We start from the raw sequence: 25,142 nt of genomic DNA, 5'->3' as shown, positions 1-25,142 counted from the left end.
CCTAAGGCCCAGTGGCCTTGATGACCTGCCCACACTGCCCCAGTTTATTTCACAGTTTTCTCCTCTGCTCTTTCTGATCAATGCTGTTTTTAGACACCAGTCATTTTATTGAGATCTGGAATTCTTACCCGCCTGACTCTCCATCCCCATCTGATTTGGCCATAGAGTTAAAATAAGGATTTGACCCGTTTGATGCCAATACTTTTATATTTTTACTCAAGTACATTTTGAATTCCGGACTTTTACTTGTAACAGAGCATTTCTACATTGCAGTGTTGATACTTTTACTTAAGTAAAACGTGTGAGTACTTTTCCCACCACTGAGTAATATGTAGATCATATTATGATCTTTACAATCTATTTGTCCCTCTAAAGAGTTAACTTTAATCAGGAAGAGAACACCAGGGAGAGGGGAGGAGCATCTCAGTGTCATTACACAGTGAAATGAAACTTACACAATCATTCTGTAAACAAAACTAGCCTACTGAAGTCTGAAACCTCAACTGTAACTGGTCTGAAAGGATTTTCACATCAGAGTAAAGAGCATCGCTTCCATCTTTTTAAGGTGCATAAAGCCAAGTCTACGTAAAGATCTTCACAGAAAGATAAATTCTACATCCAAACAGGTTAGTTCAGAATTAGCTCCAATCGGAATCCCATTCTTGTTTGTATTTAGATCTTAGGGAAGTGGTAGCCCTGAAACATGACTGTCATCATGTGAACCATGGCTAGGGGAGTGGTTGTTATGAAATAGCTCACTTTTAGTGACAGATTCTTCTAAGTACCCTACTTAATACTGTAGTTAGACTTGAGTTGTTTGTGTTTGCATTTTACATTATATGGCAAAATTCTGTGGTGGAAAAGGTAAAAGTATCAATACTGCAATGTAGAGATACTCTGTTACCAGTAAAAGTCCGGAATTCCAAATTTACTTGAGTAAAAGTACAAAAGTATTGGTTTCAAAATGTACTTAAAGTACCAAAAGTAGGAAACTCATTATGCTGAATGTCCCATTTCACAAGTGGCCGAAATGTATTCAGAGCTAAAAACATTAACCATAATGTTTGTTTTGTAATAATAATCAAAATCTACAAAGTAACTAACTTTTGTAGTTACTAGTAAGTTTTCAAATAATTGTAGTGGAGAAAAAGTACAATATTTGCCTCTGAGATGTATTGAAGAAGAAGTAAAAGTACTGAAAACTGGAAATACTCCAGTTAAGTAAAAATAAGAAAGACATTTACAGATTAATGTAATCTGTTACTGTCCATGTCAACCACTTGAAATTGCTAGTAAACGTCTGTGTGGTAATCAATAAGTCAACTTGGAGTGCTCTCCTTGTCTATTGTTCTTATTAATTACTTTAAGAATCCAGCAGCACCCACTTTTCAGACTATAACCGTGAGTTCAGCACAACTTATTTTCTACATTTACACTATATGGCGGAAGCCATTTAGTAGTATGTGTTCAGAGTGTTTTACAGTCAATCTTAAGAATATTAATGTTTTTAGGCATGACTGATGGGTTACTAAAACTTCTCTCCTCTCCTCCTACAGCTATGGCCTCTGCCAGTGCCAGTGTGATATCAGAGGATAATTTTCTCTGCTCCATCTGTCTGGATCTCTTCAGTCAGCCTGTAGCTATCCCGTGTGGACACAGCTTCTGCAAAGCCTGCATCACAAAGTACTGGGACCGCAGTGACCTCTGTCACTGTCCCATGTGTAAAAAAGCTTTTGATCGGAGACCAGATCTCTGTGTCAATACGCTGATCTCTGAGCTGGCTGCTTATTTCAAGACGTCTAACCTAGATGTTCCCATTCCCATCCCAGAGGAGGTTCCCTGTGATATCTGCTCTGACACTAACATTAAAGCCCTGAAGAGCTGCCTGTCATGTGTGGCCTCTTATTGTGAGACGCATCTGGAGCCTCATCACAGAGTTGCAGCCTTGAAGACGCACAAGTTAGTCGACCCTGTAAAACTGGAGGACAGGGTGTGTAAAGAGCACGGCAGGATGCTGGAGCTCTTCTGTAGAAGAGACCAAAAGTACATTTGCATCACATGTTCGAAGGCAGATCATAAAGATCACGAAACGGTCCTGGTAGAGGTAGAGTACGAAGAGAAGCGACCGCAGCTAGACAAGAAAAAGTCTGAGTTACAGAAGATGATCCAGGAGCGACAGGAAAGGATTCAGCAGTTCAGAGTCACAGTAGAGAAGAATAATATAATGGCAGAGAATGAAAAAGCTGACACTGTTCAGGTTTGCTCTGCTCTGGTGTCTTCCATTAAGAGAACACAGGCTGAGCTCATCGAGGTGATAGACTTGAAGATCAGATCAGCAACAGGCGAGGCTGAAGGCCTCATCAAAAAACTGGAGGAAGAAGTCACTGAGCTCCAGAGGAAAAGTATTGAGCTGGAGCAGCTCTCACACACTGAGGACCACCTCCACCTTCTCCAGAGCTTCCCGTCCCGCTACAGCCTAACACACCTGAGTACGTTGAGTCAGGTTAAGCTGTCATGTGAGGTGAATGTGAAGAATATACGGACAGCTATCGCGACTCAGCTGCAGAAGACACTGGATGGAGAAATGGAGAAGCTCCCTGAAGTCCTGCTGACTAAGATTCAGCAGCAGTATGCAGTAGATGTGACTCTAGACCCTGACACAGCGCATCCTAATCTCATCCTGTCATTGGACGGGAAACAAGTGAAATATGGAAACGTGAAAAAGATTCTTCCTGACAAGTCAGAGAGATTTGATCAAATTCCCTGTGTGCTGGGAAAAGAGAGCTTTTCTTCAGGGAAAGTTTATTATGAGGTTCAGCTTAAAGGGAAGACTGTGTGGACCATTGGGGTGGTTTTTCAGTCCATCAACAGAAAAATTGAAAGTATGAATTCAGTTAGGTTGTTGCAGGTGGTCAATGGAGGAAACTACTCAGCGAGGCATGAATATATAAAGGCCGGCTCTGTAAAAATTGATGTCCAGAAGATAGGTGTGTTCTTGGATTTTGAGGGAGGGCAGGTCTCCTATTATGATGTTGAAACCAGGGCTCTTCTCCACTGCTGCGGCTCTTTACACGTAGATAAGAAAAACCCAATTTTCCCAATGTTCTCCCCGCTCATTCTTAATGGTGAAGAAAATTATGCTTCTCTGATCATCTCTCCTGTTAAGCAAAAATGAAAACACTGTTATTCTTAAGTGTCATAGAAGGGAGTGGATTATTGCCAACTTCACTTGCAGATTTTCACCCCCCCCCCCCCCCCAACACCCCCAAAAAACAAAACTATTATATTCAATATAGTCGACTACATATTAATCTGACAGAATACTGTGGTTGAAGTACTGTAATGGATTCATGCGAGATTTTATTTTTTATGTGATGTGAGATTTTTTAACAATCTTTTTTTTCTTCAATGGACTACTTCTAGTCAGTTCTATATACTGTCATGCTGGTGGCTTTATAGGGACACAAGCCTACCGTGTGAACAACACTGTGAGGGTTGAGTTACATTAATGCATGACAGTGATTAAGATGATGATGTTGAGGCAGTAATTACAAGATAAGGGCGAGAGGGAGGAGGTAAAATTGTCAAATGTTCATTTGAAACTAAAATAAAAAATACAATCCATTGTTGATGTACAAATATGAATGCTGACCTTTGGCTTTTTGTTACTCTGTTACAGTAGGAAGAAAATATGCACTGTGACAATAAATATATAAATCGTAGCTATGTTTAAATTTAGTTTGGATTTCTATTTATTACCCATATAGCCAAGTAACGCGATTTATTGTACTGATGATTTTACTGGGTGGCCTATCTTTTCTATGTGAAGATAAGATCAGTTCGCATCTTCATAATAATTACACTGCCTGCAGCAGTGTGTGGCACTTTCTGTAAAGAAAACACAGAGGGGGGACATTTTCTTAACCACTTAAGCCCTGTACTGTATATTCAGTCGTATGACAAATAGTGGAAATAGCAGATTTACAAGCCCACAAGCTTTAGGTCGGCTATTTTTGTGGTTGTGGTTAATATATATTTTTATTTTTATTGTGATATTATCAAACTCTAGTTTACATTTCATAAAAGGAAATGCATGTTGTAACAAAAGGTTAAATCGGTAATGTCACACGACTTTTATGTTAAAATGTTAATCACAGTTGTTCAATGTAAACATTATACATGCATATTCACTGAACTCACATTACAACATCTAATACATGGTACACACAAAACGGGTCATCTCTTGAAAACCTTCAAGCCAAGTTGGCCCTGTTTCCTTGCACTTTGTTCGCCTAGGAGGACCCTAAACATGTAGCAGCAATGAGTATGAGTCTGTTAGACTTCAAGGTGTGAAGTTTAACCATGAAGTTCTTGATTGGTTTATTGATTGATTGACGTATTTATCGACAAAAACACATATGCATAAAATACAGTATATATTGGTACGTAGCCTATCTGTCAATAGCACAAAACATCAAGAGGTGGCAGGGGCTTTTAGGTTTTAGTTATGCAACTTTTTGGGTTGAAAATGGTTAATGCCTCGCGCCCCAATCCTCCGAGCCTGCAGATGGCGCTATGTGGAGCTCGCGCGACGTTTGACTATTCCCGACGTGTAAACAAGAAGTTTAACCGGAAGTTGTTTAGCATCAGATAAACAGCGGCTAGCAGCTAGTAGGACGAGCTAGCAGCAACATAACACTGAGCAGCGCCGTTTAAAAAAAAGTCATTTTGAACTCTATCCGCTGCATATAGTTATAAATCGAGGAACATTGATGTATGGTGGAACGCAGAACGGCGGGTGAGTGTTGAAACGGCCGCCCGAGTCTAACAAGCACTGCTGTCAACATGCTAGCTAGCTAGCTAGCTGACTGACGTTAGCATGCTATCTTCACATGATTAGGTAACGTGATTTATCTAAAGCAGGGGTCTGCAACGTTTTTCAGGCTAAGGACCCCTTGGCTGAGAGAGAGACGATCCAGGGACATCCATTATTATATATTGTATATAATGACCACTTAAACCGTCAATACTAAGTAAAATTGACCTTTAACTCTGTACTTGGTCTGATCCCCCCTTCCCTCTACACCAAACCTCTTTGCCGAAAATAGCAGATCTACAAGCTTGTAGATCTGCTATTTTTGGTCAAAGATCTCCTCAGAATAGGGATGCTGGGTTGGTTAATGTAAAAATCACACAAAGATTTGGCGGACCCCCTGTTGAAGACTCATGACTAAAGTCAACTTTTGCGCTTAACGTGACATGACATGACATGGCAGACCTTACATGATTTTGTAACATTAGCATTCTAACGTTACAAAGTCATCCAAGCATTAGTCTGCAGGTAGAACAATATTGATTGATTGATGTACTTTATTGCCAGACCCAAGGGGTCGGGCTTACATGAGGCTTTGTATCTGTTTTCTCCATACATGGGCATCGTCACTTTGTCCCCCGGCCCCAGCCAAAAAAAGAACTATTCATGACATCATTATTATGTCACATACTAGGACTTCATTCTGGGTCTGGCAGAACCAGGTCTCCTGGTCTTGTTTAGTAAGACATGAGAACAACAGAACTACAACTTCACAATACAAGGTCTACTAAACTGGAAGACTCATAAAGCACTGAGCTTGTTTAAAATGAGATCCCCATGCACACAAATCATGATGACATATAAGAGACTGACAGATATACACACTACTATACAGATTAGACACTGAATGATTGAATACTTAATTAATAGTTTGCAAAGAAAGCACAGAGGTACAAATTTCATACAAAAGGATGCTAAAAAGATTAAACCCAAGAAAGCACTCTGGCTTGTTTCCATTGGGGTCCTGTGTATTCAATTCATCGAAACATCTAAAGACAAACAATGATATGCAAAATTGCTAAATATGCAAAAACATAATTTAAACGAGTAGTAATCAAAAATAAAAATATGTTCAGTAAACAGTTGGGGGGGTGGGGTCATTTCCTGTGATAGACTTTTTACAAGGGCCATTTATGAATTACAGCCACCTGTAAGTGCTCTTTTAGAGCGGTTTTGAAGGAAAGTAAGGATTCACACTTTATGACTGTAGGGCATTCCACATTTTGGTGGCATAGCAGTAGAACGAATGTAAGCCCTTGTTTGAGCCGAATCTGGGTTGAACGTGATTTGTCCCTCTGGTGGTGTTTGTGGACGTCTTTAACGTTTTTGAAGTAGTTTGACAGGTACATGGGTCTTTTGTGGTGTAGTGTATCTTGTAGACCAGGCCCATTGCACGTTGCGGTACTCTGTCCTCTACCCTGAGCTATCCCACCCTAGCAAAATGAGCAGGGGTTAAATGAGTTGTAGGTGTAAGGCCAAGTAGTAACCTCAACCTGACCAGTTTGTTTTGGGATGTCTGGAGCCTTGTTTTTAAGGCCTTTTGTGGTGCTATGGTACCATGAGGTGCATGCATAGTCAAAGTGACATTGGATAAGTGCTCCTGTTCTTTCGTCGAGTATGAATAGGCCTTTAATGGCGTACATACTAGACGTAGACGGAGATGGGGATTGACGTACGTCGGGGGTGAGGAACTGGTACGTTCTTTACGTCAGTGCATTCATAGTTTGACACGTTTCTTATGCGTGATTAGGGCCAAGACAAGAGACTATTTATCCTCCAGAGGGAAGCAGTGAACGTACGTCAGGTTGAGCTCAGAGCTCAACCTGACGGATGACATAATCGACGGACAAACCCCCCATCCCCCCTCCCCTTTTTGGTCTCTCCCTCCATTCCTTATGCTTACTTAAGGGTCTTACGTCGAGTATGAATAGTTGAGTCCTCTGTGTGTTCCTACTGACCAGAGAGGAGATCCTGTACAACAACAACATCCATTCAGACAGTAGACTATACATTAGACACAACATCCATTCATACAGTAGAGTCTAGACTACATTAGACACAACATCCATTCAGACAGTAGAGTCTAGACTACATTAGACACAACATCCATTCATACAGTAGAGTCTAGACTACATTAGACACAACATCCATTCAGACAGTAGTCTCTAGACTACATTAGACACAACATCCATTCATTCATACAGTAGAGTCTAGACTACATTAGACACAACATCCATTCATACAGTAGAGTCTAGACTACATTAGACACAACATCCATTCATACAGTAGAGTCTAGACTACATTAGACACAACATCCATTCATACAGTAGAGTCTAGACTACATTAGACACAACATCCATTCAGACAGTAGACTATAATAGCCTAAGAGCAACCTAGAAGCTATAAATGCTATCTGCATACATTGCAATACCCTCCCTTGACAGCCCATTCATGAAACAGAAAAGTCCTATCTGAATCTGATTGCATTAAACGACGATAAACTCACCAATATTTCACCTTTACGGATAGCTTGGGTTATCCTCCGTCTCTTTCAAGTCTTTGCTTCCTAGAAATCCACCGGTATCATCTTATGAACAACTTTCTGTCAAACTCCCTGCAGCTATTTTTCTATGTGTTCGAGTTTGGAAGCACTCGTCTCATTTTCAATCAAGCAACGTCCTGCTGCCTCCTGCAAATGTGCAATTTTGAAATATGTAGCATGCAGAACATTGAGTTATTTACAACAACACATAGAAGAAATCAAGACTGCACAGTTACTTCACAGAAAGTTGCTCATAACATGACAACATTATTTTCAAACAAAGTTTTGACAGACGAAGAGGATAACACAAGCTGTCCGTATAGGTGCACTATTGATGATTTTATCGCCGTTTAATACAGTCAGGACTTTTCTGTTTCATGAATGGGCTGTCAATGGAGGTTACTGCAACCTTAGATGCAGATAGCACACTTTAGACACACATCCATTCAGACAGTAGTAGACACAACGTGCATTCATACATTAGGCACAACGTCATCCATACGCAGTGGTTCCCAAACTTTTTAGTTTCCCCGGGACTCCAAACTAACGCGAAGCAACGCATTGTGAGCTTATAGATCTGCTATTTTCACTACTTCTTAACCTTTTTTATTTTATTTATGGAAATTATAAATATTTATTTATAATTATATTTCTTTTTTTGTTTAAACTTTTTAAAATATTTTGAAATAATATATTTTTAAATGTAGGAATTAGGAAACAAAATAAAGAAAAATATTAACTCGTGGACCCAAACATGGGCCCTGACCAACTGTTTGGGAAACAGTGCATTAGAGATAATATATGTTTTATTGTCCCAGTCAGACTAATGTGTTTCTCTGTAATGTCTCTTGCTTGTGTCCTAGCCGCCGCAGTAAATGGGACCAGCCCGGTCCAGGGACGGGTGGTGCTGGGGAGGCGGAGGCGCCTACCGGGGCGCTGGATGCAGCAGCAGCGGTGGCAGCCAAGATCAATGCCATGCTGGTGGCCAAAGGAAAACTCAAACCCTCACAGATAGGGACCCCCGGACACCCAGACAAGATCGGACACCCTCAGGTATTTATTCAGTTTTATCACATAGAAACGCATAACAATACATACTGTATATTACTATAGTATATCCATACATTTACTGTATATATACCACACATGGGCAACTGGCGGCCCGGGGGCCACATGCGGCCCCCACCTTCACTTAAAGCGGCCCGCAGGTTAATATCGGAATACTGATATATTATTGATTACAGCTGTTACAATTCCAAACATGCAACATGACCCGGTTTAATTACTTCAGTCTATATTATAGTAGCTTAATGACTAGTATTAAAATTCTATTGTCTTTTTTATGTCCAATGTATTTGTATTTAAGTTCATAAAGGTAGGGTAAGTGATTTACTTTTGTTCAAATAAGTGTTAAATAGCTCTATATTCTGATAGTACTCATTGCTATAGAGTGTTTGTTCAGTAAAAGGAGTCTCCCATGTCTCTCCAGCTCTTTATTAAACAGAAAATGCATTTTCAGTGCTCAATCCTGATTGGCTTAAAATGTGTCACCTACCTGAAAATGTTCTATGTTCTGTTTACTAAAGAGCTGGAGAGACCCCTGTGACCGAACAAACGCTCTGTATCAATGATTACTATCAGAATATAGTACTTTAACCTTTTTAACAAAATAAATAAATAAACCTAAGTATAACTAAATGCATTTGAAATTAAATAAAAATGTTACTTTTCAGGATTCTAATCAAAAACATTGGAGGAACGCAGAACGGCGGGTGAGTGTTGAAACGGCCGCCCGAGTCTAACAAGCACTGCTGTCAACATGCTAGCTAGCTAGCTAGCTAGCATAGCATAGCTAGTCCCACCTTCAAAAATAGCAAAAGAAAATCTGGATTCCAATTCAAAAATAGCAAAAATAGCAGATCTACAAGCTACTTGTAGATCTGCTATTTTTGCTATTTTTGTGTGACATAGAATGGCGAAGTACAGCATTAATTACGAAAAATAAGAGTTAAAATACAGAGATAAGAGGTGTCTGCCCGACAGTTCTATGCAATGTGGCCCTCTGACGTGAGTGTGGAAATATAGTGGCCCTCTACTAGGGGTGGGACGATATATCCATATCGTCCCACCCCTACCCTCTACATCATCAAAGTTGCATCACCCCTGATATATACTATTAGGCGTGTGATGATGGTCTGTGCCGGCTGGGTTCAGTGATTTATGGAAACCACATCGCCAGTGGTGGAAAGTAACTAAGTTAATTTACTCAAGTACTGTACTTAAAGGGGAAATCCACCCATTTTCAATATTTAACTATGTCATTAATATAGCATAAAGGAGTTGTGTGGAAATAAGAAAAAATTAAAAAAAAAAATAACATTGCAAAAAAATGTAACATTGCAAAAAAATTAACATTGCAAATTACACTGTGATGACTCATCATGGTGTAATTTGCAATGTTAATTTTTTTGCAATGTTAAATTTTTTTGCAATGTTAATTTTTTTTTTAATTTTTTCTTATTTCCACACAACTCCTTTATGCTATATTAATGACATAGTTAAATATTGAAAATGGGTGGATTTCCCCTTTAAGTACAATTTTGAGGTACTTTTACTTTACTGGAGTATTTCCAATTGTCAGTACTTTCTACTCCACTACATCTCAGCGGCAAATATTGTACTTTTACTCCACTACAATTATTTGAAAACTTCAGTTACTTTGCAGTTATAAATTATTACATTATAAAACATACATTAAACCACTTTAGCCCTATTTTATACATAGGCTATTTGAAAATAGCCGATCTACAAGCTCACAACGCGTTGTGAGCTTGTGGATCTGCTATTTTCAAACATTTTAGTACTTTTACTTTTGGTACTTTAGGTATATTTTGATGCCAATACTTTTGTACTTTTACTCAAGTAAATGTTGATTTCCGGACTTTTACTTGTAACAGAGTACCTCTACATTGCAGTATTGATACTTTTACTTAAGTAAAACATTGGAGTACCTTTTCCACCACTGTCCATCGCCAATCTAGATGTTCTTGTGGACACTGTGATGTTGTTTGCATTGATGGCAGCCATTATGAGTTGAATGCATTGATGTGGGGTTTGAACCTGTGATGCCTCTCTCTCTGTGTCCAGGTCCTAGGAGCTCAGGCTCCAAACAAAGCCAAAGACGACCTGGTGGTGGCCGAGGTGGAGATCAACGATGTTCCTCTGACCTGTCGTAACCTTCTGACCCGAGGACAGACGCAGGACGAGGTCATGCACAGTGCAACACTCACGCAGTTTGATCACAAAGTGTCAGAACAGGAACAGTTAAACGATTAGTTCACCCAAATAAATATTTATTTTCTATCAATTACACACCCCATGAATCCTTGAATTCATGGAGATTATTTAGTTTTTGTCGCATTTCTAAGCCAATAATTTGATGACCTGGTCATCGGTCAGTAGGAGACTCGGTAGACTACTAGACTCAATTGACTCTATTGAGTCTCCGCCATCAAATTATTGGCTTAGGAACGCGGCAAAAACAAAAACATCTCCATGAATTCAAGGCTTCATGTGGTGTAAATTTTTTGGGTGAACTGCTCCTTTAAGTCTGATGTGTCGTGCGGCGAAAATTGCCGATCTACAAGCTCGCAGCATGTCGCGGATGTAATAGATTTTTTTTAATGGCAATCTGTTCAAAATAATTTCTGTTCTATTTAATTGTATTTGGACCATAGAGGTTAACTGCACAGCAGGCAGTCTTGTAACAAGCTTCTGTTGCTGTCATTAGGGTCTAGTCAACAACTGTTCCAAGGTCTATTTCCACTCTACTATTCCATACCATTCTAGCTGGTTCAGCAATACCATTAATGTTGTCAATAAGTGTAACATGCCTGTACAAAGAATATGACCATTCAAGGGCAGCATCTTTGTTAGAGTTAGTAATGTGTCGTTCATGATCGATTCATTCAAAAGAACAAAAGTTACGTTCACGCCCGACGTGAAAAAAAACCCGCTCCCGTGATGGTGTTTTACACACATTATAAAACATACATTAACCACTTTAGCCCTATTTTATACGTAGGCTATTTGAAAATAGCAGATCTACAAGCTCACAACGTGTCGCATCGCGACGCGTTGTGAGCTTGTAGATCGGCTATTTTCAAATATGTTAGCACTTTTACTTTTGGTTCTTTAAGTATATTTTGATGCCAATACTTTTGTACTTTTACCCGAGTAAATTTTGAACACTAGATAGCGCTACTGAACGAGAACGTGAACGAATCATTGCCGTGAACGTGCGTTCACTGAAATGAACTTTTTTTCCCACCACTAGTTAGAGTGGACAACTATAAGAAGGTTCTGAGATTGGTGCTCGGGGTGCTTTTGACCGGCTGGGGGCTAGAGCGGTGTGGAGCCCGGGCCTCCTGGCCTACGGCTATGCTGCTGAAATTCTATTTTCATGCTTGAATCTTCTTCAATAAATTGTCAACACTTCACCCTGAGTGGATATTAATATTTTTTTCATAATGCGACGCATTCTGAGCTTGTAGATCAGCTGTTTTGTGCACAACACCGTTGTCAGACAGAGGAGCATAAATTAAGCATCACTGTAGGAGTGCAACAATTCAACAAATAGCTGATTAATCGAATGGCAGAAAATTTATGGAATAAAATGTTAGTAATGGAAATATGTCTTTAGCGATGGATCATGCAATTTGTTTCGCTTGTCTTTCTTCCATATTGTAAAATGAAAAGTCATATTGGACATTTAAATATACTTAGATATTTCTGATGTTTCTGGACAGTTTTAGTAAAGTTTGTGTTTTACTCGTCTTTGTGCAGATCAGTAAAGTGAGTGGCGCTGCCGTGTCCACCAGGGGGCGCTACATGGCCTCAGAGGAGAAGGGCAAAGCGCTGTCAGGGTGAGTCCTTTATATTGCTATCCTGGCGTATTACACCCGTGCACCCACGCAGCACAGCCACAGAGGTACTAAGCAACTATGAAGAACACATAACCTGTGTTCTTCATAGTTCTCTGGTGATATTTTATACGTTGTCGTAGGACAGTGTTCATACAGTGAAAATAAGCAAGCTCAAGCTCACAAGTTTGGCGAGCTCACAAAAAAGACGGTTTGCCTATGTTGACATGCCAAACATTGGTACACCAGAGTTAAAGTGTTTAATGTTGTCTGTCTCCACAGGGACAGACCTCTGTACCTGCATGTCCAGGGACAGACCAGACAACTAGTGGACAGTAAGTACCTCTCCTACATCTATCTACACCAGTGGTTTTCAAACTTTTTGTGTCCAAGGCACACCACTGTGGGCAAGTCAGAATGTCACACCTTTATGAATACAGGTTCAAAGCAGCCTCCATAAACATGTTTTTACCTTGTATTTGTATTTACTAGTGCCAAATGAAGAGTAACCACATTTGGAAAAAGATAGCAGACCTACAAGCTCACTACGCGCCGGTGAGATTGTAGATCTGCTATTTTTTCATAATGAGATTTGATGTAGTATAGAGCACCAAAGGACCCGGGTGAACTGTATATAGGGTTTAACTGTTAAAGGGGAATACCACTCATTTTCAACATTGAACCATATGTCATAATATGCCTTAGAGCTGTTGTGTAGAAATAAGAAAAAAGTTCCATGTCGCCTAGAACTGGAGAATTGATTGTTGGGGTCATGTGATCAGTGACATACGGAAGGTGTACTCTTTGGCCCGCCCTCTAGGCTGCCTCATTCACTAGAATGGTGAATCTCACTTCCAGCTGAAACAGTGCGACTTAAATATAAAGTTAAGACTTGTTAAAGCATTTTCAGCCAATTGATTTCTATTATCTACAAGTACAATGTCTTGTGAAATGTGATATATAACCATTATAAACTACCGTACTGTACTACAAGGAAGTTTACCCCTGCACCACCCGAGCGTCTATCTTTCCGTATTTTAACCGCATATACATTATATGCATTATTATTATTATTATTATAAATACTTTTTATGAAGTTTGTTTGATTTAAATGTATGTTATATTTTATGACTTTTTGCGCTCTCCAGAAGCAGTAAACAGAATAAAGGAGATCATAACCAACGGGGTGGTGAAGGCAGCCACAGCCTCCTCCTCCTCGCCGTTCTCTCCCAGCGGAGGCATGATGGCCGTCCAGCAGCACAACGCTCATCCCATCAGCTCCTCCATGCCTCCGCTCACCTCCATGCCTCACATCTCACACCATAAACCACACGTCCACTCTGGAGTGAGAACCTGTTTGTGTTCATGTTTAGCACTAGTATGGTTTATTTAACCCATTAAGACCCGGGAAAGCCTATACGTTGTTATACCTTTTAAAAAGCATCTGTGTCATTTTAGATGTTGCTATGTATATAGAAACATGATTTTTGTGAAACATTTTTGAATAAAAAATAAAAAAAAATCTCTAAACTTAGGTTAGGATTTAGATGGCGTTTTAAAAAAATGGGTTAAAGCACTAACAATCCGTCACTTTAATATATCCTACCCGGGGTCCCCCACATGTCAAAATCTGGTGCTGTTTGGAAAGGCGAGTTATTCCCATTTGAGTTGCATGCAAAACCTCTTGTTAAGCAGTGCCCTGCCAAGCCAAAGTGCAGTAACTACGAGAAAAGAAAATCACTGAAAAATACATCTGTTCTTGAGGTAATTGTTTATCGCCCAAAATCACAAAGGCTAATGGGATACACAAATAAGTCGGTGTGTCCAAAAACGTAGTTACTGCACTTTGGCTTGGCAGGGTATGCAATTTTATATACAGTATAATACATTTTTAGTGCTCCTTTTTAACATGAAATGAGCTTTAAATATCCACAATAATAAATGTTTTGAATATTATTATTCAATTGTTATAGTTTACTTTTTAAAATGTGTTTTATGGCTTGGCTCTCCTTTAGGCCAGTTGTTTCTAAGAGGGTCTGTGTGCCTGGAATATAAAGGTTTATTAGATTAATGTGAAAAGACTAAAGAGCCATTGTAAATCAGCAATGCGGCTTTGTCTCAAATCTCTATTGCACATCTAAATTACTCACTCCAAATGTGTCTTTATGAACACTGGAGCAAAAGTGTGTGTGTTCTGTGTCCGCCAGATGCATTACGTTCAGGACAAGCTGTTTGTGGGTTTGGAACACGCCATCCCAGGGTTTGTTGTGAAGGAAGGCGTGGAGGGACCAGGCTGCTCGTACCTGCAGCACATCCAGGCTGAGACCGGAGCCAAAGTCTTCCTGAGGGGGAGGGGTTCTGGATGTCTGGAACCAACCTCTGGACGAGAGGCCTTCGAGCCCATGTACATCTATATCAGGTGGGTATTGAACACATGTACATCTACAGTATATGTATATGTATGTATATACTGTAGGTTGATCGTGTCGTTTTTTTAAATATAATCTTTTAACTGGTAAATTCTACACAATAACTTTTTTTGGACAACTTCTCTAAAAACACTATTAAATTCCCACCCCCAACACTCGTGCCAAAATGACGTACTGTAGGCACCGGAAATATATTTATGTATGTATTTTAATGTTAATAAATACCATTTGTGACGACTCCAAAATATCCTCGCTAGGAGCATTCCTTGTATAGACAAACATTATAATGGTGTTAATAATGGTGTCGCCAAAAAGCCTAAAATGAACGCTACACAGTATGACTTTAAACTTATGTACATCTACCAAAAGGTCTGTATTTATCAATACATTTTTTATGTGGCAGTTTCTTAGGTTGGCTATAAGAGGACGGTAGTTAGTAGTTAAATTTAAGATTATTTTAATACATTTAAATGTTACAGTAGCGCTTGTTTTTTTCCCCCCCACAGTCATCCTAAACCCGAAGGACTGGCAGCAGCTAAGACTCTGTGTGAGAACCTGCTACAGACGGTGAGGATTATAATGAAGCTATCTAGCCCGCTCTCTCTCTCTCACTCTCACTCACACATTCAAACTAGAAGATGATTCAGAGAGATAATTTAAAAAATGCAAATTGGATATAAACTGTCATTACCCCCACTGTTGGGTGTAATGAAATACAGTAGATGACACGATCATTTGGAGCTACATTGACTTAAAGCTTGTCACAACTCTCAGCTTTCCTACTGTCTGTCTTTCATAGACTGTCTCCCTCTCAGCTTCCCTACTGTCTGTCTCTCCTACACTGTCTGCACTGCCGAATAAATGTTAAAATAGCAGACAAAAGTCCTCTGACTGATCTCAGAATCCAGATTCTGTTAACAAGCTGGTAGCCTCGATCTCCAAGCTTTTATTTTTTAGTTTTGCTAAAAAATAAAAGCCTGGACCAGCGCGTCGGTGTTCGGGGTATAGGAAGTGTTTCATTTCCCCAACCAACCAGAGTGCAGTGGGCGTCGCTCCAAATGTTGTGTTGACGGGGCGGGGGCTGACGGACAGATCGGTGAACCAATGGGATCACACGCATTCTCTCTCCGGAGATGTTAAACCCGCCCCTCTATGCCAGATATGAGCCACGCTAGGGCAGTCTAACAAGCTGGTAACAAGAGCCTCTTACTGGACTGTCAAATATTTCACCCTGATAGACCCCTCAAAAAGCTAAACTATGGTGAACACACTCTTACATTGACACTCTGTCACAAGTTTAATTATTTGTTCGAGCTCTTGTTTTATTGGATCTTGTTTATTTGATACACTTATTTGTTTTAGCTCTTGCTCATTTGATTTTCCTTTTTGTCTCATCTGTTTAAGAAAGTAGCCAGCTGATATAGTGCACTTTTACCTTACAGCGGGCGATCAGGATAGTATTTTCCGGAAGTGCATTATATGTCTATGAGAGCCGGCGACTACTGGCGATAGGGCGAAGTGGGCGGGGGGGCGATGAAAGATGGATTTTCTTTATCTTTTGGACGATGTCGCCGGCGATCGCCCGAGAGTCGCCCGCTGTTAAAACGTACTGTTAGCGCTTCAGAAGAGAATGCACTTTTTCTTCCCTACCTATGTTGAATGCACTTGTTGTAAGTCGCTTTGGATAAAAGCGTCTGCTAAATGACTGTCATGTGAAAGTTTCAAGTTTGATTTTAAATGTGGTCTCTCCAGGTCCATGCAGAGTATTCACGCTTCCTCAGTCAGATGAGTCCAATGATGCCACCACAAGGTACAGACGCTGGTCTCTCTCTAGTATGTGTCTGTGGTCTGGGTCTCGCTTGTGTCCGGTGATGTCTTTTCTCTCTCCTGTCTGATCTCTCTCTCGTCCAGAGGTTCTCAATCTTTAATTTCAAGGACCTCCATAACTCTTAGACAAATGGAACCAAACGGAAACGGTGAGATTCACAGACCTGTAAGGGTCCATTCGGAACCCCCTCAAGGAACCACAAGGTTCCCTGTTCCCCACTTTGAGAACTGTTGCTCTAGTATTTCTCTTATTTGGTCTCTTGTCTTTCTCTGGTCTTAACAAGAGTGCTGTGTGTCTTCCTAAATAACTATTTAAAGGGAGTTCAAAATTCCTCTATGCAGGAGAAACCCTGGGTTAGCTCTTGACACAAATTGGAGAGTGTTATGTCAGATATTTTCATGATGCATAATATTGTACTCTACTCTTTTAAGTGCCGCCTAGGGCGTGACAGCCAGATTATGACATTTTGCATGACGATTAATAGTCACACAAATAATTGCGATCAACGATTAATTGTGGTTTTGTCGTTGAACACTGGAGCATATGAATATTCTTTTTATTCCCGTTTGGCTTTGAAGTTGCACAGGGCAGATATGACAAATAACCTAAATATACAAATAAATGACTGACATATTTAATAAGTTACTACTTAAAGGTAGGGTAAGTGATTTACTTTGGTTAAAATAAGTGTTAAATAGCTCTATATTCTGATAGTACTCATTGCTAGTATTTGAGTGTTTGTTCAGTAAAAGGAGTCTCCCATGTCTCTCCAGCTCTTTATTTAACAGAAAATGCATTTTCAGTGCTCTTGGCTTACATTTTGACACCTACCTGAAAATGTACTATATTCTGTTTACTAAAGAGCTGGAGAGACCTCTGTGACCGAACAAACGCTCTGTAGCAATCATTACTATCAGAATATAGTACTTGAACCTTTTTAACAAAACAAAAAACAAACAAAAAAAAAATCACTTACCCTACCTTTAAAATAAATAAATAGTGAAAATAGCCAATCTACAAGCTGTAGATCGTCTATTTCCACAAAAATGTTTTAAATGTTTGAAAATATTATGACGATTATGCAAAAATAATTGAGATTAGACTATTATGTAATACTTGTGACAGGCCTATGCCTTAAGCCTGAACCTTTCATCGTCTTCCTCATCTTCCTCCTCAGGGTTCATGCAGCCCCCGGTGTTAAACGGGATGCCCCCCCAGCCTCCATACTACCCCCCTGCTGGCTACCAGCCAGGGTTCCCCATGCCCCCTCCTCCCCCTACACAACTCCAACCTGCCCCCCCTCCCCCCTACTCTGTTCCCCCTCCCCTCCCACCCCAGTACCCCCTCCCGGTCCCTCATATCCCAGCTGCTGCCCTGCCACAGGTAAGACCTAGTTATTTTACTGTATCGTTGCAGAAACCTCTTATCTCCATATTCTAACTTTTTTGTGTTTTTTCCCCATAAATTAACACATTGGGTGCCAGAGGTTTATTAAAATATTATACGTTGAGTGCCAGCATTTCTTCCATCCACTTGCGTTATACATTTCGTGCTGTGAGAAGCCCTGACGCGGAAGTGCATGTAAACAAAGCGTGCGTGCGAGACGGCGGAGGGTCCCGACTAACGCCTGGAACAATAATATTTCCAACGCGACCCTCCATTGCAGCGTGATCGCCGATCGAAAACGGCTCGTTTCCACCACATTAAAAAGAAATGGAGATATTAAGCTTTTAATCAAGGAGATAACATTGAAAACGCCGACCGGAAGGATTTTTGACATGGAGCCACATCCAGCCTCTTCTTCTCAGAAACTGCTTGGGTGATGTCAAAGTTTCGTTTTAGCGCCCCACGTGGCCCACATGTATAAAAATAGAATTGGGTCAAAAACGGTCCGGACCGTTTTCGGCACTTCTCGTTTGGACCCTCAAAAACGGTCCGGACCGTTTTTGGCATTCAATGTGTTAACTCCCTCCTTGATCATACTACAGCGTCACACAAAAGCGCCAAAAGTAGAAGATCCACAAGTTCGAAACGCAGGGCGAAGCGACACGCTTTGAGCTTGTAGATCTGCTACTTTTGCAAAAAATTATATTTGAATCCTGAAAAGTAATAGTTTTGGACATATGAGGTTTCCACCTGACAGAGACGATATCCTGTATGTGTATGTTATGGCTGGTCCAAATGCTATCATATATATTTGTATACATTAAGGGCTAGTACACACTGCAGGATATTTGCTCCGATTATGCTGTCGGGGACCTTTTTTGGCACTCGCCGACAAAACCCCCGATCTGACGCAGATCAGGCTTTGATCGCTGAGGTTTTGCTCGCTGTGTTTGAAAGAGGGTCTGGCCGCAATAATAGGGCTCGGCTATGCCTTCCCGAGCGTTTCTAGATATCTAGCAGGTGTCTGTTGTCTGGCTCTGTCGCCGACTGAACAGGTGTGTGTGTGTGTGTGTGTGTGTGTGTGTGTGTGTGTGTGTGTGTGTGTGCGTGTGCGTGCAGACAGATATATGGATAGTTTGCCAAAAAAAGGCACAGATTTAAACAAAAGAATGCTAAAAGGATAAGCCCTCAAGGCTCGTTTCAATTAATTAGGTCCTGTGTATTCCCGACATAGACTTGCACAGAAATAGATAATTAATTTACAAAATGACAATCAATAGCGTCCGGTCTCGAGCATATATCACAGGAGCCTTGCACGTTTTCTTGAGATGTCGGTTAAAATGAATTGGAATAAAAACAAATGTATGTATCGGGTCTGGATCGCATCCTAGTGAACTCTTGCAGTGTGTGTGATCCCTTGTCGGCGATCAATCTTGTAGTGAAAAGCACAACGATATATGACAGCCGATTTCAAGAAAGAGACTCCTGTAGTGTGAAATGCTTAACGATCAGATGACTCCCCGACCACTTTAAAAGTCCTACAGTGTGTAGCTGCCCTTAGACATTTTTAGTTGCAAAGCTCAGAACAATGTTAAGATGCATCCGGTTTGGGTACATTTAGCGATCACATTTTAGCAATGTCTCAATGGAGCTTACATTTAATTATTTTCATTTAAATAAATCATTAAAGCTGCATCCAGAACTTATTGGAATGAATAAAACATTTTAACCAATCTGTAATGGAAGAGTGTCTGTACAGTATAACTAGTGCATCTGCTGTTGTAGTAGTCCTGCCGGAAACTCGGATGCACAATATCTTCCCTGACCAAGTGGGAATGGACGAAATTACGGATTGCAGCTTTAAATTGAAATGAGACGAGACCTCGGTGTCATAAACTCGGAACATGAAACGGGGCTAAAGTAGTCTTATGTTATTAGCATGATAATATCGAAATTTCACTGGAACTTAAGGAATCGTGGACTTCTCATGAACAAACGCTATCATGTCGATAATCAGAAAACGTTGAAAAGCCACACAAACACATGAAGCTCCTCTGTATAAGTGCAGATTACTGACACCTGCCCTAGTTGCCTAGTATAACCCATAACTCACTGCTCATAACTCACTGCTCTTTTTCAAGCTATTTTCAGTAGTGGATTTTCCAACTAAATCTTTTATTGTTATTGTGAAACTAGCAGATCGACGAGCTCAAAACGTTTCTCATGGGTGATACGTTCTGAGCTTGCTGTACATCGGCTATTTTTGCTATCCGTCGTGAGCAAAATCACACCTATTGTGTGTATATATATATATACAATAATAATCTGTTAATATGTGGTTGTTATTGAGGGCTGCTGTCAGGCAATGATGTGTCCTTGGGTTTCATGAAAGGCGCTATATAAATTCAAGTTATTATTATTTGATGTTATTACTGACTGGCTGTACATCAACTGTGTTACAAAGAAGCTGTGTTCATGTTAGAAGAGTTTTATTACACCGTTTCTGTTTCATCTCTCTCTCGTCAGACTCTTCCTCCTCCTGTTCCGTTCCCACTGTCTGCTCCTGTACTTCCGGTCCCGCCCAAAGCCCCGCCTCCAACAGCTCTAGCCACTCAAAAGAGACGCTTCAAAGAGGAAGTTGACGATGAGAAGGACAGTGGACTTCTGGGATATCAGGTGATCATCAGCGTCTGACCTCAGATCTGACCTTTTCTCACTGTCTATACGAAGAGTTGACTTCCAAAACAGTTCATATACACACTCTGCTTCACTTAAAGTTGCACTTCACCTATTCTCAACCTTATATATTCATATAATCGGTCCTCACTAATGCTCATTATACGATGGCACAATATCCGTCGACTCATTCTGCTCAATGGTGTTCTGTGGACAGTTCAGAAACCTGTCTACCAGTGACATCATCGATGGGGATTCCAAGCTAATAGAAAGTACAGCCTTTCTCTTCCTGAAAGTTAGCATGCTGAAGTAGAAGCCATTGTTCTTGCATTGACAAAAATTCTATATTGTTTGAAATGACAAAACCTGCCTACCGATGATGTCACTGGTAGGCAGGATTCCACAGCCCTCCTCTGAGACACAGAGTGAGTGAATGGAAATGGTGCCATTTTGTGATGAGCATTAATTAGTGAGGACCAATTAAATGAAGATGTGTTGAAAATGGGTGAAGTGGTCCTTTTAAGCAAACAATTATTTAAGTAATGTGTTAGTTGGTTTATTACTTTTGTATGTTGCCTGTGTTTCCTGGTCCTCAATAAGATCCCTAACTTCAGGAACGTTTGTAAAAATGTGTAATACTTTTGTAACTTTAATCATTTGATAAGCTAAGAAAGGTGTATAACTGGTAATGGTTGGTAGATGGATTCTAACCAGTAGCTTAATGATGTTCATAATGTTGTAGATGTGTCTGGGTTTGTATTAAAAGGCTAACTTCTGATTTAGAAAGAAACTCTTCATATTGTTCTTTCCTGCACTTTCCCCTCCTCCTCCTCCTCCTCCTCTCTCTATTGGTTGTGTCTCGTCTACAGTTAAACCCTGTGTCATTCTTCCTCCAATAGAGACGTAATGTTGTAGACATGGTTACCACGGTTACACTGCTGATTAACAGCTCTACAATCTGGAAGTTTCAGGAACAAATCATATGTTTTTGCAACAATTACTTTGATATGTCGATGTTGATGTTATCAAGCATTAGGCTGGTATATTCAGTGCATAATGACTTTAATAAGTGGATGTAGTGTTATCAAACATTAGGTTGGTTTATTCAGTGCATAATTACTTTAATAAGTGGATGTAGTGTTATCAAACATTAGGTTTGAATATTCAGTGCATAATGACTTTAATAAGTGGATGTAGTGTTATCAAACATTAGGCTGGTATATTCAGTGCATAGATAGTGTTGTGTGCTAATCCTGCCTGTGTGTCTTTCTGCTCATAGCATGGACCCATTCATATGACTCATTTAGGTGCAGGCTTCCCAGTGGACAGCCCTGAGACCTCAGGACCCCCGACACAGAGTTCCTCTGGCACACCGAGTGAGAGGGACAGGTTAGTTCATAATGATGTTATATTAATAATAATACAATTATAGAAACCACAACACACAGGAGCAATTTTAGTTATCATTTTGTTTGATGACTGGGATTTTAGCAGGTAGCAGTCTAATACCCGTCAACCCTCCAGTTTTTTCTGGGATTCTCCTGTATTTACCCTTCTCTACTGCTGTCACATTTAAACATCTCCCTGTGAATTTAGATCGTTTTTTTCAATTAAGGTTTATAAATGGTTAATATTTCATGTGTAATGTAATCTTTTTCTTAAAATGGATTTACAAAACAAAGTATCAGAAACCGTTATCAAAGTCAAGGTAATGGTTTCAACTATCTCCCTGTCTCTCTCTCTCCCTCCTCCAGTAGGCAGCTGATGCTTCCACCCATCCCTGTAAGTGGAGGAGTGAGACCCAAGATGGAGGACAGGAGGGTGCTGCAAAGCCCTCTGGGTAAGGGCCTCATGTCACGGCCTTGTCTGACCTCTGACTCAAACGACCCCAGACAGAGTTCATAGAGAGAGTTCCTTAGTCCATTAGCCTTTCATAACGATCAACTTCATTTGTATAACTTTTGGAAAACACTTAACAAAAACAAAATCACACCTCCAGTTAGGTTGTTGTAAAAATATATGAATATGCTGGTGATATTAATCTACTCATAGTTGTAAATATACTCGTAATATTAATATACTGGTAGTTGTAAATATGTATGTAATCTACAGTATGAATCATCGGGTAGTTGCATACAAGTAATAAAAAAAAGTATATAACTCAAAACAATATAACATCATTTTTTTTTATTCTATGCAATTGATTAGACTGGATTGTTATCCAAACAAGCTATCCAGCATTACAGCTATTAAAAATAAATCAAGTCATACGATTCTAATGAGATAAAATATAAAGTCGTACCATACTATACTATGAGTAAAATAAAACGGTAAAAATAAAGCAAATCACACAATGCATTAAAAAGAATAGGTAAACAAAATGGAGAAAAAAAGTTACACTATCATTACTAATGTTTCTGTTATTCTGGTTAATTGAAAAACGGGACAAAATAGGACCTTGACTTTGGTTTCCGTCGGACCCCCTCCTCCCCTACCGTACCGTCCTCTCTGATGACATCATCAGTGTGGAGTGTCTGTGGTTGTGTATTCTTTCCTCACTAACCACGCTCTCTCCTGTTCTTGTGTTTTTCTCTTTCTTCTGTGTTTTCTCTTCTCTTCCATGTCTCTGTGGGGGCGTGACCGATGCTGGCTGGGGTGCCCATGTGACGCCATCCTGCCACTCCCATTGGACGGCCCCTACCGACCAATGGCTGCTCTCCTTGTGACATTTAATTAACGTTTGAATGTTGACCGTTAACGAAACCCGTTTCTCCCACACCACCATGCTCTGTTCTCTTTCTTTTGTTGTTGTCTGTTTCTTTTTGTCTCCCCCCATCTCTCTCTTTCTCTTTCTCCTTCTCTCTCTTTCTCTCTCCTCCTCGCAGAGCCGTCAGCAAAGAGGATGAAGGCCGGCCTGGTCGCGTACACCGGAGACTCGTCTGACGAAGAGGAGGATCTCTTAGCGGTGGGGGGGTCAGGTAACCCACCCGGGGGGCTCAACCCCCCTCCTCCCCCCACCTCTTCCTCAGCCTGGACCCCAGGCTACCGCTGCCCCCCGCCTCCACCGCACCCCCGCCCCAAAACACACCCCCCCCAACAGCAGCAGCAGCAGCCCATGCCTTTCTGGATGGCACCCTGATGACTGGAATGAACCCTGTGACATTTTTTGGGGGGGAGGGGGGGGGGGTCAAATTGGAAATGGTCTCAACGCCTCTCTGTATTCTCAACAAACATTTTGCGAACCTCTTAAAATTTTGATTTTTAAAGCTGGTTTCAGTTTAGTTTTGGAATGATAAACCTTGCCGGATAAAGGAAGCGCAAAAACTAAAATAAATCTAACATGATGTTGTACATCTGTTCTTTTCCTTCTCTAGAACCTCTCATTTCCTTAACTGTCATGTAGTCTTTTTGTAAAGATCAGATTGGACTTCTATGTAGAAGACTGAATTTTGTGAAATAAACGTAACTTATTGCTGCATTTTAATCTCTGTCATTGTCTGGTTTGTCTGTATTAATTGTTCATGTAATGATTATAAGGAAGATTAATAATTCAAAAAGTGCTATTTAGGTTTTTTTTTTAAATAACTTTTTAAAATTGATAATTTTTATGAAGCAGTGTGTGTCATATTTTTGTGAGTTCATTGATATTTTCTGAATATTCCAGTATTGTTAATTGGTGAACCAGCCTGCTCTGACTGAGGGATCCTAAGGCCAGCCTGGAGGTGATCCCTCCACCTGGTTCTCGGCCTGCCCCGTTGGCCTCCTCCCAGCTGGGCAGGTCTGGAGCTGGAAGGGCTATGAGCTTGTAGATCTGCTATTTTTTTTTTTATTGTGAAAATTTGTGCAAACCTTTGAATATATATTTTTAAAGGGAACATTTGTAACTCAAATCTTTGCTTCTGAGGGGTCCCTGGAACAAAATCTTTTGAGATGGATGGGGGTCCATGGCCAAATACATATCATTTTGGGGGTCCTTGACATGAAAAAGTTTGAGAACCACTGATGTAGACTGTTTGGCATTGGCAGAGATTTATCTGCCAATGCAGACACATCTCATACTCAGCTGTGCTGCTCATCCCACAAATGCATGTTCCTTAAATGGTGCACCACTTTAAGCTAGGGTAAGTGATATGTTTTGGTTAAAACAAAGCTTATTTTTGTCAAAAGGGTTAAAGCACTATATATTCTGATAGTAATCATTGTTAGTGTTTGTTCAGTAACCGAGGCCTCCCTGTCTCTCCAGCTCTTTAATAAACTGAAAATATTTTTTTCCCCCAGGTGGGTTGAACATTTTAAGCCAATCAGGAAAGGGTACCCGTTTATCAGCTTAAATTTTAGAGTTACAGTTCCAATTTTGTCTGCTCATTTCTTAGTGGCATCACTTCCAATTTCACTTATTGTCTCGGCATGGCGAGAGTATGTTTTGCACCCTGTCCGTCCGTGTGTCCGTCCGTATGTGTATGTCTGTCTGTGAACAGCTAATCTC

General features: G+C 40.4%; 2 protein-coding genes across 6 annotated transcripts; both read left to right on the top strand.

Annotated features, from left to right (window-relative positions):
* The first annotated feature begins 484 nt into the window (after positions 1-484).
* Positions 485-3,673, top strand: LOC308084219 (E3 ubiquitin-protein ligase TRIM39-like). The gene is made up of 2 exons (XM_080426766.1): positions 485-626; positions 1,557-3,673. Exon 2 carries the CDS (start codon positions 1,559-1,561, stop codon positions 3,173-3,175), a length of 1,617 nt encoding a protein of 538 aa, XP_080282892.1. The 5' UTR covers positions 485-626; positions 1,557-1,558; the 3' UTR covers positions 3,176-3,673.
* Positions 3,674-4,653: 980 nt separating this feature from the next.
* khdc4 (KH domain containing 4, pre-mRNA splicing factor) lies at positions 4,654-24,140 on the top strand. Of its 5 annotated transcripts, none has more exons than XR_013933081.1 (15): positions 4,654-4,798; positions 8,279-8,468; positions 9,149-9,187; positions 10,563-10,682; positions 12,261-12,340; positions 12,620-12,672; positions 13,486-13,682; positions 14,545-14,756; positions 15,273-15,333; positions 16,519-16,576; positions 17,772-17,977; positions 20,507-20,656; positions 21,964-22,045; positions 22,411-22,496; positions 23,542-23,603. XR_013933081.1 is itself a non-coding variant. In XM_080426985.1 (15 exons), exons 1-15 carry the CDS (start codon positions 4,773-4,775, stop codon positions 23,793-23,795), a joined length of 1,839 nt encoding a protein of 612 aa, XP_080283111.1. In that variant the 5' UTR covers positions 4,654-4,772; the 3' UTR covers positions 23,796-24,140. The 5 variants fall into 5 exon arrangements, 4 of the variants coding, with proteins under 4 accessions (XP_080283111.1, XP_080283110.1, XP_080283113.1 ...); XM_080426985.1 differs by having other exon boundaries at positions 21,936-22,045; positions 22,414-22,496; positions 23,542-24,140; XM_080426984.1 differs by having other exon boundaries at positions 21,936-22,045; positions 23,542-24,140.
* The last annotated feature ends 1,002 nt before the right edge of the window (positions 24,141-25,142 follow it).

The sequence above is a fragment of the Gymnoscopelus braueri genome, assembly GCF_963280865.1.
Source record: "Gymnoscopelus braueri genome assembly, chromosome: 4".
NCBI lineage: Eukaryota > Metazoa > Chordata > Actinopteri > Myctophiformes > Myctophidae > Gymnoscopelus > Gymnoscopelus braueri.
The sequence above is the reverse complement of the archived record's forward strand: the minus strand, read 5'-3'. Positions and strand labels throughout refer to the sequence as shown.

Coding starts and splice junctions, on each gene's coding strand:
- khdc4 (XM_080426984.1), top strand. CDS start 4,773: ATGTATGGTGGAACGCAGAACGGCGG. Junction 9,188..10,562: donor GGAGGAACGCAGAACGGCGG/GTGAGTGTTGAA, acceptor CTCTGTGTCCAG/GTCCTAGGAGCTCAGGCTCC. Junction 14,757..15,272: donor CCCATGTACATCTATATCAG/GTGGGTATTGAA, acceptor TCCCCCCCACAG/TCATCCTAAACCCGAAGGAC.
- LOC308084219 (XM_080426766.1), top strand. CDS start 1,559: ATGGCCTCTGCCAGTGCCAGTGTGATATCAGAGGATAATTTTCTCTGC.